General features: G+C 26.6%; 1 protein-coding gene across 1 annotated transcript; it reads right to left on the reverse strand.

The window, feature by feature from the left end:
• Nucleotides 1-302: 302 nt before the first annotated feature.
• LOC112688195 (acyl-CoA synthetase family member 2, mitochondrial-like) lies at nucleotides 303-12,068 on the reverse strand. The gene is made up of 14 exons (XM_025561268.1): nucleotides 11,965-12,068; nucleotides 11,714-11,790; nucleotides 7,937-8,114; nucleotides 7,664-7,792; nucleotides 7,352-7,575; nucleotides 7,157-7,274; nucleotides 6,940-7,035; nucleotides 6,569-6,717; nucleotides 5,995-6,172; nucleotides 3,526-3,633; nucleotides 1,083-1,231; nucleotides 866-1,007; nucleotides 689-799; nucleotides 303-621 (listed from the first exon to the last, which is right to left on the reverse strand). The coding sequence occupies exons 1-14, from the start codon at nucleotides 11,992-11,994 to the stop codon at nucleotides 487-489; spliced, it is 1,824 nt and encodes a 607-aa protein (XP_025417053.1). The 5' UTR covers nucleotides 11,995-12,068; the 3' UTR covers nucleotides 303-486.
• Nucleotides 12,069-12,498: the final 430 nt, after the last annotated feature.

The raw sequence follows: 12,498 nt of genomic DNA on the forward strand, positions 1-12,498 counted from the left end.
GCCACCCAAAATATGGCTCAGCTACATATATAAATTAGAACTGGCATCCTCGCCAAGTATTCATTATCGAAGACAACGAACACTCAATAAGAGTGCGTTTAAGCAATCTAAATATTTTTAACATATACAAGCCTCCGTCCGAACACTGGTCATCATAAGTTCTTCCAACTAGTAACCATCCAGCTGTGTATATTAGTGATTTTAACTGAATTCATATGACGTAGGCTGTACCATAGCTAAAAAAAATGTAGATTGTGGAGTATTTGAAAAAATAATGAATGGACAGATGAATAAAAATACAATACACTCTAGCAATATGTTTATTCTGTTATTTATCATACAACCAACCGTTTACTTAAGTCGTTCATTTTAATTTAAAAATAATTTTTAGTGCATTTGAGTATTGCCTTACGCATTTCGATGAATAATAATAACAAAACAATTCTTCACTTGTATAGGAATTAAAAACCTATCGTATCAATATTATCACTGGAGGTTTTTCATGTTTCTTAAATGATCTTGCATGATTTCGCGAAGTTTTATTTTTTGAATTTTTCCAGTAGTTGTTTTTGGAAAGTCTTCCATAATTAAGACGTATTTTGGAACTTTGAATCTTGCGATCTATTTCAGGATAAAATTTAATAAACTTTAATTTATCAACGCCATAAGACAGTATGCAAATACTTACATTTCCATTGCAATAATTTTTAACGGTTTCATCGTCGAGATTGGATTCATTTGTTATTTTTATCGCAGCACACACTACTTCGCCAAGCCGCTCGTCTGGTATTCCAAACACCTTTTTAAACATAATACAAAAAAACAATTGTTATAAATATAAATAACACAAGTTATCAGTACAAACTTGAGCTTGGATTATTTCTGGATGAGACTCCAAAAAATATTCAATTGACTGTGGTTGAATATTTTCTCCACCCCTAATAATTATGTCCTTGATCCTACCAGTTACCATGCCATAACCATCTTCGCTCAATATTAAAATATCCCTGAAAATCGAATGTACAAAAGGCCCCTTTAATTAAATCCTATGCAGCAATATTAATTATCTGTTTTAAAAATACCCTGATCTTAACCAGCCATCTTCTGTGATCGCTTTCTTCGTCATTTCTTCGTCATTCCAATAACCAGGCATCACGTTGTAACCCTTAAACCACACTTCTCCAGGTACGCCCATCGGAACAGTGAGCCCATTTTTGTCAACCACTTTAACCTTTGCAAATGTATTATATTAATGTTAAAATATTAGCAAACTGCATTTTTGTGAAAATAAATTTTAAAATTAAAGTTAAACAGTGTACTTAAAAAGTTTAATTTCTTTTTGAATAAAAAAATAATGTGTTAAATCTGTTTGTTTATATTTAGTATAATTTGTATTGTCTTTTCTCTTTCGTTACCTTTTTAAAAATATACTTAAGAAGATAATTAATTACATTAATAAATATATGTTCATTATATTTTATATTAGAATATTAATTATTCATTTACGATTATTAATAACTAAATTTTGATTGATATAGTTACTTTATGAATATATAATAACAATTAAATTTAAAATATTATTCAATGAATACATAATTAAAAATGTGTACAATTATAGAGTGAAAAACAAAAATATAAAACTTATACATGACTAATCCAATGATTTAATAATTTTCAAATAGTAGGGTTATATATTACGGCGTATTAAATAGGCAATCTTATATTATTTTTACATTTATGTATAATTTCATCTCCATTTTTAAGGGGTTAAGTTCTAAAATATTGATACAAATTATAAAAACTTTTTTCCTAGAATAAAAATTAAAATATGAATTCCTACGTTATTAATTCTAGTTAGTCAAACTTTTGGAATTATTCTTTTCCTGCAAATTTTTTTCTTATTCTATTAATTTAATCTTTAAAAAACGATTTATTGATAGTTTCATTATCATAACTTATAGGGAAGTAAAATATTTTAATAAAAAACATTAAAAAATGTAAATTTTCAATGAATTCTGAAAGAACTATTTTAATTAATGAAAATTTGTTTCTTATTTTTCTTAAATACATATATATGTATAATAAGCTTTACAAGATGTATTTTACAAACTAATAGATTTAAGTGATTTTATTTATATCCGTTATAATTAAAAATATTTCTGTTTTACAAAATATAAATAGAATATTCTATGTATACGTTTAATTACTACAATATGTTAGGACAATTTAATATTCAAAAATTCTTGATATTTTTGCCGCGATATGACTTAAATATCTACCTTTAATTACACAGTATATTTCAGTGTTATTAACACTAACTAGTCATAATTATAATTATTTAACATGTGATTTTAAAAAAGAACAAAGATAGTTATATGTTTATTTATTTAATTTAATATTGAATTTCATTAAAACAAAACAAAAAATGTTTAAATTTAACATGATTAAAATCAACTAACAAGTTACTAGTTTATAAGGTATTTCCTCATGGAATAATCAACTACAAGGTAAACAACATTTGTTTGTACTTCTTATAGATAAAAAAAGTAAATAAATTTTTCTCCTGTCATCTATTTTTGTACTGTCATTTAAAATATTACTAATAAATAGTTAAATAATTATTAACTTCCATTCTATTTTTGTCCCTCCACAAAAAAAAATATAAAATAAACATCTTTCATTTTTTACGTTTGCTTTAAAAAAACTTCTCTCTATCAATTATATTCCCAATTACCTTCTCACTCTCATTGTGATAAATACGCCGTGAACATTTTTGGATTTTTCATATCTTCTTCTACTGCTTCAATTTATTTGTTTATCAGTTTTAAATGCATTATGTGTCAGTATGAGTTAAAATCTAAAAATTTTAAGTGGAATTTTTTGTCAATTTTCGGAATTTTTTTATTTTTATTTCAGTTTTGTTAACTTCACTCATTTATAAAATAATTTTAATTATTTTACATACGATTTGAATAACTTTTTAATTGGCTTTACGGAAATGATTAATTGGTGTATGTTGTTTAAATGATTTATTGTGTATTGACATTATTCTATGTTTAGTCGTTAAGATAGTTTGATTACTTTTAATATCGTATCGATCGTCTCCTTCTGGGATTATTGAATTTGTCGTAATTACAATTAATATAGATTAGATTATAATTAATATATTTTAGATAATCTTTGAAACGTAATTTTCGATATTATTTAGTGCAATACTGAAATCAATTTTACTACTTTTTGACTACTACAAAATCCGTGCCCTAGTGATTACATATAATTATCTCATTATTATATCATTACTCATTATTATTATTTAAAACTGCTGTTATTTTCACTTTGTTGTAAAATATTGTGACAGTATAACGTACTATATCTAATTTTGAGCATTTTTTGTAATTAATTGTTGAACCATTGTATATAATTCTGTTATTGTTGAGTTATAATAGTTCTTACTGAGAGCTCTTAAATAAAAAATAAGAACCGTAAATAACCTACCTTAAAATCTAGTTTAACAGTATGACTTACTTCAGTATGATCGAGTACTTGACCAACAGTAGTTAACGATTTGTGTTCAGATTCATTGGAATTAGAGAGAAATGCAATAGGGCTTGCTTCGGTCATTCCGTAGATCGACTAAAATTAAAACAAAACACATCAATAATAATTATACAAATGAAGTGCAGTAATAAATGTAACTAAAAATCAGACTCATCTGACGTTTTATTATTCATTATACTAATTAAATATAAAATTTCCGTTACATAAAAAAATAATATTTAATAGAATTTACTACAAACAAATATCCGTATCTAAAAAAACTTCATTGGCACGAAGTAAAATTTTAAACCAATTGAGCTTATCACTCAGCTCAAGACCCCAACGTTTCCTCTCTATTGTGTAATCGACTATTTAAATTGTTCAAGGAATATTTAAAAATTGAACACTTCTATTAGTGCTTTAAATTATTTGAATTAAAATGTTTACTTCCAATATAAATTAAAAACCGTTTAGTATGATTGCTAAACGAACAGTTTTAAATTAGAGAAATTAAAAAATGGATTTAATTAAATAGATGCGTTATCTGATAATTATTATTATTATACCACTTTTAACACTATATCCCGAAATAAATTTAACAAAATTACTTTACAGATATTATCTCCATCACTTTATTATTCTTTTCTTCCCGTACAATTTTACCTATACACAGATTAATGGAAATATACCATTAAAATGTTTGTATCATTGTAACGTATAATCTTTAAGATATAACTATTATACAAAATACTAATTCTGAAACATTAAGTCCGGAAACCAACCAATATCTTCAAACTCTGCCAATTATTATCGTTAACCTTGTGTAACGAACACCCATAAGCTTTCCAATTGCATTAGTAAATTCCGACCATTATGAACCTCAAAGTATATTCACACTTTATATTTATTTGTGTATTTGTAAGTGTTTATGTACTAATGTATGTTTTATTTACATACATACTTTATTCTATTTGTTCATTAAGTTCTACATTATAATGCACTACAATGGCCATAGCAATCGCGAATTGTAAAGTAATTTAAAAAAAAAATTAAAATACTAACTATATTACTTGCTTTGCTCATATTTGTCAATCGTCTGTAGTTTATTAGAGGATATACGAATGTTCTTTTCTTTGCATCTTAAATAATTGGTAATAACGGTTACCGCCGGACGCCATAATATATTATAATATTGATTAGTACATCGTTGTATGAATAATATTTCGTATCGAACATAAACATATAATAATTATATGACCACTGTGTTTATATGTTTCACGCTACGTTTATAATGCGCAGGGTAGGTATATTAAGATACACGTGGATAATAGATCTTTACTGGCTATATTAATCCAAAAAAAAGCTATCTTTTTTTTTTTTTTAAGCTACACTAAAACCTTGATACAAACGATTTAAGTTAATTCTGATCTAGCTATAAAGAATTATACGGCAAAAATGTCTCAAAAATCTAAAAGGAAATAAAATCTACAAGGAAATATTTGTACACACGACTTAAATTACAATTCATATGATGATACACTGAACCCTTCCCTTAAAAAAAAAGAACATATTATAATCCAAAAAATATTATTTACTGTACGAGGAATAACTTATTGTGTGTAGCTACCAATATAAGTTTGTAACTGTTAATTAATAGAAAAAAAATACATAGTGCAAACAAAAATGATATTTATTAGAACTATTATAATTCAATAGAACAATAACGGTACCATATTTACCGACGAATTATGACAATGGTCAGTCTCGAAAAATCACCCACACTTGTACTCGTATTATACTGGGCATCACGTGTTTTATTTAAATTTAATAAAATATGTTTTACAGAATTGCGTTGTATCTAAATTATATTGCGTTACGCGTACACCGCTCATGTATGTAGCTACGTACTCGTATAATAAGTATGCTAAGCAAATTCGAAACTTACCGAATCCTCGTTGCGTAACCATATACACCAGCATGTAGGTAAATATTATTATATGCACGAGAACGCGACCATGCGAACTATATTACGGATGAAATTAATATTCTAATACTAGATGTGACACAAATATACCGACGAGGCTATACGGCTATAAATGATCATTATGCATTGTAACCTATAAACACTCAATGTATCGAAATACGAATCGACAAATGATTCGCTAAATAGAAAAACGTTGTGCGAGCACTTTCCCCTACGGCTGCTCTTAATGATCATTACGGTATACAACCTGTATAATAGTATATATTTAATAATACAGAATTTAACTTTTTGCAATTCAACCTAAGATTTTTTATTATCTTCGAAGCAAGAATATTATTTAATAGGAATCTTATGCCGTTAGCGTTGCGAAAATATCAATCAGACCAAATATTATCTGCGTTCAATCTGGTCGAATCGTTAACCCTGCACGAATGCATGTACTAACTAGACATCATAATCATAGTATACATTACCACAATCCTTTTGATGTTGAATGTCATTTTGACTTGTTTTAATAAACTTGGTGAACACAACGCTCCCGAACATAACGCAATTTCTGGCGTGGTAAATGTATGCCCTTGATCCATAAGTGTTTTAGAAGCATTAATCAAATCTATGTACATCGTTGGCGTTCCGTACAAAAATGTACACCTATAAAGATAAGAAATACCATTTTTATTAATTCTATTTAAGCACAAATAATTATTTGTTATTTATATATTTGTTATATAATAATAATATGTTAGACTGAACTATGAAAGTGAATATAATTTTAAATGAATTTCTCGTAGAATTTAAGAACATAAAAATGTTTGATCATTTTAAGTGGATTTTTGTGATTTGTTTTGTGTAGGATTAAAAAAAATAAAAAAATTAACGAACGAAATACCTTAAGGTATTTAATAATTTGTTTCTTATGTGTATTTAGATACTAATCGTAATGTATATTGATTTACATATAAATATAAATTCTAAACTGAATAGTAATGTTTTATTTTGTAACAAGTAATACGATTATTAATAAAATAGTTGCTGAATAATACTAACCTTTCATATAAGACAGCCTTTGCGGATTCAATAGGCTTGTAACCTAAAGCTGGTAGTACAAGCGTGCTTCCACTGTTCAGACTCACCAATATACCGACAACAGTTCCAAAAGTATGAAAAAATGGAACTTGCAACAAAATTCGGTGTTCCTGTTTCAAAAATGTTAAATTTACAAATTACTATTAGTATCACATTAAACAACACTATTACTAAATTGTTCTGTATATAATTAATTCTAAACGTTTATATAGGTACGTATCGTTTACTTCAACTATTTCGAAAATAAGAATATTTCAAAATACTTAAATAAACTATAGTTAAATATAAATATAAAATCATGTAATGTATCATGTATATAAATCATTGTATACCTTTTCCATTAACTTCAACCGTTTGCAGAAAAAATACGAATTATTAACGATGTTATAATGAGTTAAGCACGCACCCTTCGGCGCACCGGTAGTTCCCTGTAAAATAGTTTACTAAATATTGAGTTAATTTGAATAGTAAAAATATCGTCATTAATTATACACGACAATAATAAAAATATATAGTAGAAACGAATAAGAAACGAATCATATTTCTTACCGAAGTGAATTGTATGTTACATATCGCATTAGGACTCATTTCTTGATTTAGTTTTTTTAAGTATGATATTGACTTTTTCGATCCCGACTGACATACGTCCCAGTATTTTATGATTCCGCTGGAACATAAATAATAAAATAATTAGTGATTGGAAATCGTCATTTGGCTGGAGAAAACTGAATTTGTTCGACTCACGGTAGATTTTTTTCGGTATCCAGAACTATGAACTCTAGATTTGGCAAATGTCTAGTGATGACCGGTTTACCGTAAGGTTGTTGGGAAATTTCTGGAACAATACTCTTAAGAAGCCCGTAATAATCTTGGTTTTGATTATTTTCAAGAGCAATCAGCATTTTCGCATCGACTTTACTAAGGCTATGGTGGAGTTCGTTTTTCTTATACAACGGGTTGATATTTACCTAAATTCATTGTAATAACAACTATTTATCTAGAATCTCATTTGAAATATAAAAAATAAAGGAAAAAAAATTAATGTTTTCTCATTACCGCGATCAAACCAGCTTTGATAGATGCTAACAATGTGATTTCCCATTCTATCGAATTCGAACCCATTAAACATAACCGATCACCTGGCTTCATTCCTATTTCTAATAGACCAGCCGCTAATTCATCGACCTATTGTACCTCATAAAAATATTTGTTTGTATGCGATTAATTCAAATAAATTGATACATATGAGTTACAATTAGGAAAATAATTTAATTTGATTTTTAGACTCCCCCCTCATCTCAAAAATATATTTGATTATATCAAACGAACCTCATGTTTAAGTTTCGAAAAAGTAACTTTTCGATTCTGATGTACAGACATTATAGCTTCTCTGTTCGGGTACTTTTCTGCCGCTTCATCGATCAAGTTTCCCACCGTCTTGTAATGTAACTGTTCATATTTAGGACCTTTATAGTAGCTCGGTTTCGGTATAATCGTACTGGAAGACCTATTATTTATTTTTTAATTCATATATAAACCATACTGCTATATATATATATCAGGCACGTATATATACAGGGGGTTGGAGGTTCAACGCCTCCCTTCCCCTCAAAATAATTTCTTTGAAAATGAAGTCAAATTATACATCTGTTATCATAAAATATTTTTATTACTAACTGTTGACCGTTTTCTTTATTTATTAGTCGGGTATGAAATACAAGTTTATATACTCGTATACTATTATATTTGATTGATTGAGGTGATTACTGATAACTACGCACATGTAAGAACTGTATCATTGCAATATATATAATATACCCCTTATAGACCGAAAAAAAGAATTTTAATTTTTTTTCATTTAAACTATATTTCATTCTTACATTTACCTAAAACGTAATTGAAAAAATGTTGAAAAATCATGGTGGTGGCGAAAATAACCCCTTTATGATCGTGAGGGTTCGGCCTTAATAAATAAAAATAAATAAATAGAAACACATCAAAGGTATAATAAAACAAGTTTATTAAATATTTAGAAATAACATATTTTAACTTTAAATTAAGGAATTAAAAAAATAAATATTATAATGATATTTATTTTAGAATTTATGAATTCTGAATTCTGAAAAACTCCTATTTCGTCAATAATCTTATCTTATTTTCCGTACTCAATCGGTCACCAAAAATTCCTATTGAAATGCTAATCTAAGATAAACGATCGTTCAGTTTTAGTCCGTGTTCGGTATTTGAACGGTTATTATCTGCGAGTACAATAGTGTAATGTTTATTTTTGCGATTTGTAACTTACGAAAAGCGATTTAATAACCAAATTTATTAATTATTACAGATTTGATTAAATTTTTTTTATAATGAAAAGAAATAATGATCAACCATTATTATTCAGTTTTGGTATAAAAAAAATTAAAAACAACGAAGATTTTGAAAGTGAATCTAGTAATATTCAAAATATCGCAACCAAAATTGAAATGTACCAAACGCTTTGAAGACCCAACTTGATACAAATATAGGCAGCAATGAATTGTTAAAAAATTATTCTCTATATATTTTTTTTCTTCTATTTACTTAATAGTATAATATACCTAGGTAATTTTATGCGCATAATGATCAAATAAATAGACATGGCCGTTTTCGACCAAAAACGTACCCTTCTCTTTTCGGCCGATTTACTTTTCGACCAAAACAAAAATTTATATAATAAATTTAAAATAATAAAATAATGAAGTACAATTGTTGTCAATAATTATTAAAATATTAATATAAAAGAGAACTTTAAGAAATCTGAACTTCAATTTTAAAAATTTTAGGACTTCGCTCGTTACGCCTGCCGGCTCCACTCACAAACTGCGTCGCCCTTTTCGGGGGGATGGGGCTTCACCCCAAGGAGAATTATAGTCTAGGCCAAACCTAGTTTTTGTACAAACCTTGATACTGTTGCAAATGTAATTATGCTCTGTATGTAAGCCTAAAACCTCACTACGCAAGTAAAACCCTAATCGTCATTAATATATTATAGTAGTTTCCATTATAATCAAACATTGTACATCATTATTTTATTATTTTAAATTTATTATATAAATTTTTGTTTTGGTTGAAAAAGGAACAGACCTATTTTAAATTTGGTCGAAAAGTTAATTGGCCGAAAAGGGAAGGGTACGGTTTTGGTCGAAAACGAGCTCGCCCAAATAAATATCTGTTCTGTTCGTAACACATACTATTATTTAAAGTTTTATTTATTATTATTATTCCTTTATATTTCTGAACAAATCACCTACATAAAATTTGAATATTTAGCATAATAATTGTCACATTAAAAAATAATTAGTAAGGAAGAAGAAATTGTTTTATTATGTTGCTGTACATTTTGTATACAATTTGTATTACTATATTTAATAACCCCCCCCCCCCGAAATGTTATTTTGTTTGTATGTAAAAAAAGAATGATAAAATAATTTTATTAAAACATTTTATTGAATAAAATCCTTCGAATCATAATGTATATGCACTTTCTCAGTGATTAATTTTCCTAACAAAAATACACGTTTGCATATAAGAAAAGTATAAAAATAAGCGGATAGTCTTAGATTGGTTAATTTGTATTTTATAATTTTAAAAACTAATTTACCCATCATTATAATAATTTATATAATTTTGGATTTGAATTAAAGAAAAATTGTATGGATCGTCCTTCGAAGCAAGGACTGCACTATTACAGAATATTATTTTCACGTGAATAATAAAATAAAACCCGTGTATATTTTAAGTTACATTGTAAAATGCTTATTTTTAAACTATATTAAGATATTATTCATGTATTTTAATGGATCCATGTTATAAAAACATATCATAATAATAAATGGTAATGCGTAAAACCTTGGTTGCGATATGTTTCAAAAATGAATAAGCGAACATTTAAATGTGGTTGATGACATATTGTATTTTCTCATCCAAGGATTAAACTGTTACCATTTACAATGAAATTATACTAATGACAGAGAAGTGATCTCAAAACTTTGAATCGCACGAATTTAATTTAACGTTTAATTAAATTATTATAATAATATAAACGTTATAAAAAAAACTACAAGAGTACGTGACTTCTTATTGTAAAACATAATTACCATATATGTCTACGTTTTGCCTCCGTAATTGAGGAAATAATGTGGTCGTATACTTTGTACATATGCTAGCGCATGAATTATACTAATTATAGGCTCAAGAGAATAATAATAAACATTGTACTCAAACATATTTGATTCATAACATTTAATACATGGTGTTCAAAATGGCGTTCCTTTTTTGTCTTTGTACACAATTTCGACCAGAAGGATTAACTCAAACACCATAATTGTAAGAGGTTAGTGATAGAAAATATTATTTATTAAGTATTTTTAGGGCTATCATTTTAAGAATTTTCCAACTGTTTTTTTAATAATTGCGATAATCTAATGAAAGGTTATAAAAAAATAACAACATTTACGAAATACGTGTTTCAGAAAAAAAATTAATTTTTTTTTCATTGTAACTCAAAAAATAATAATATTCAAGATACGACATTTTCACTAAATGCTAATATAATCGTTTGCTATAGATGGTATAATTTTAAAGAAAAAATGTTTAAATTATTTATAGAAAATTTGGAAAATTTAATACCAAAAATTAAGTTTAGTTACCTAGTAAAAAAAAAAAAAAATTGTAAACATTTGAATGTATAATTTCAGCAAAACGATAAAAATCCACTACATTTTCAAGTATATAATTAATAAAAATGCCATATGTATATAAGAAAAAGATAAATAGGTAGTTATTCTAACTAATCATAAGATACTGTCAAAAAGCATATATACATGTAACATCTAAAGGTCAGTTAAATGTTTAGTTTTAACGATAACAATTTATTTTTTATTATAACGTTAAAATTAAAGTATGACTAGATTATTTTATTAAGAAATCGTAAACACTTTACTGTGTATGTATAATAAAATTATAGCTATCATTATTACACTTTTGATGCATATTTTACCGAGGTCGAGAGTTGTTAACAATTTAATATTATTAAACTAATTAATAAAAAAATTAATCATAGCATACATATTTCCTTGACCGCCTTGTATCAAATAATCTTCAATCATTATACGACTGCTTTGTTTGATATTTAAACTTGACTTCTGTTCAAAAACATAAAACGTTATTATATATAACAACTACAACAAACTTAAAATATTAAATAAACATTTAAAAATACACTATTGAGTATCTTCTAATATTTTTATTTTTTAATTTGGTAAACAATTTATCTAAATAATTTTAGCTTGAGTTAAACTTAATGAAGTTTGACTTACACGCAAATTAATCAACGAACGGTATGACATGTTCTAACGAAATGACCTGTGATACATAAACAATGAAAACCATAACGCTCAATCGAAATGTAAATTATTATTCATTTTTGCATTGGATTTGAAATTATAATTTAAATATCGTCACTTCGCCTATTTTTTGTATATAATTCGATTTATAATGGGGCTCGCTGTCATTCATCAGTCCCTATATTATGTTTAATATTTTGATAATGATTCTATGAATAATCAATACAACATTATAAAGGTTGATTTATAATTCACTTGACACACGTGTCAATCTATAGTTTTTGTTCTAAAGATTTTTTTGTTACAAACCTAGAACGTTACATTTATATATTTAGTATTTAGCAATCATGAAGTTTTCAAATTGCATAGAAACAGTACTTCAAAATCTTATTAGAAATAAGGTATAAACACATTCTTATTCCTGAGATAAAAATGTTTTCCATTTTTAAGTTCAGAACCAGCGTTTGAAAAGATTTAGAAAATTCACAGTTAATCTACTTGAACTCG

Source organism: Sipha flava, unplaced genomic scaffold, assembly GCF_003268045.1.
Source record: "Sipha flava isolate LNK unplaced genomic scaffold, YSA_version1 37_pilon_pilon, whole genome shotgun sequence".
NCBI lineage: Eukaryota > Metazoa > Arthropoda > Insecta > Hemiptera > Aphididae > Sipha > Sipha flava.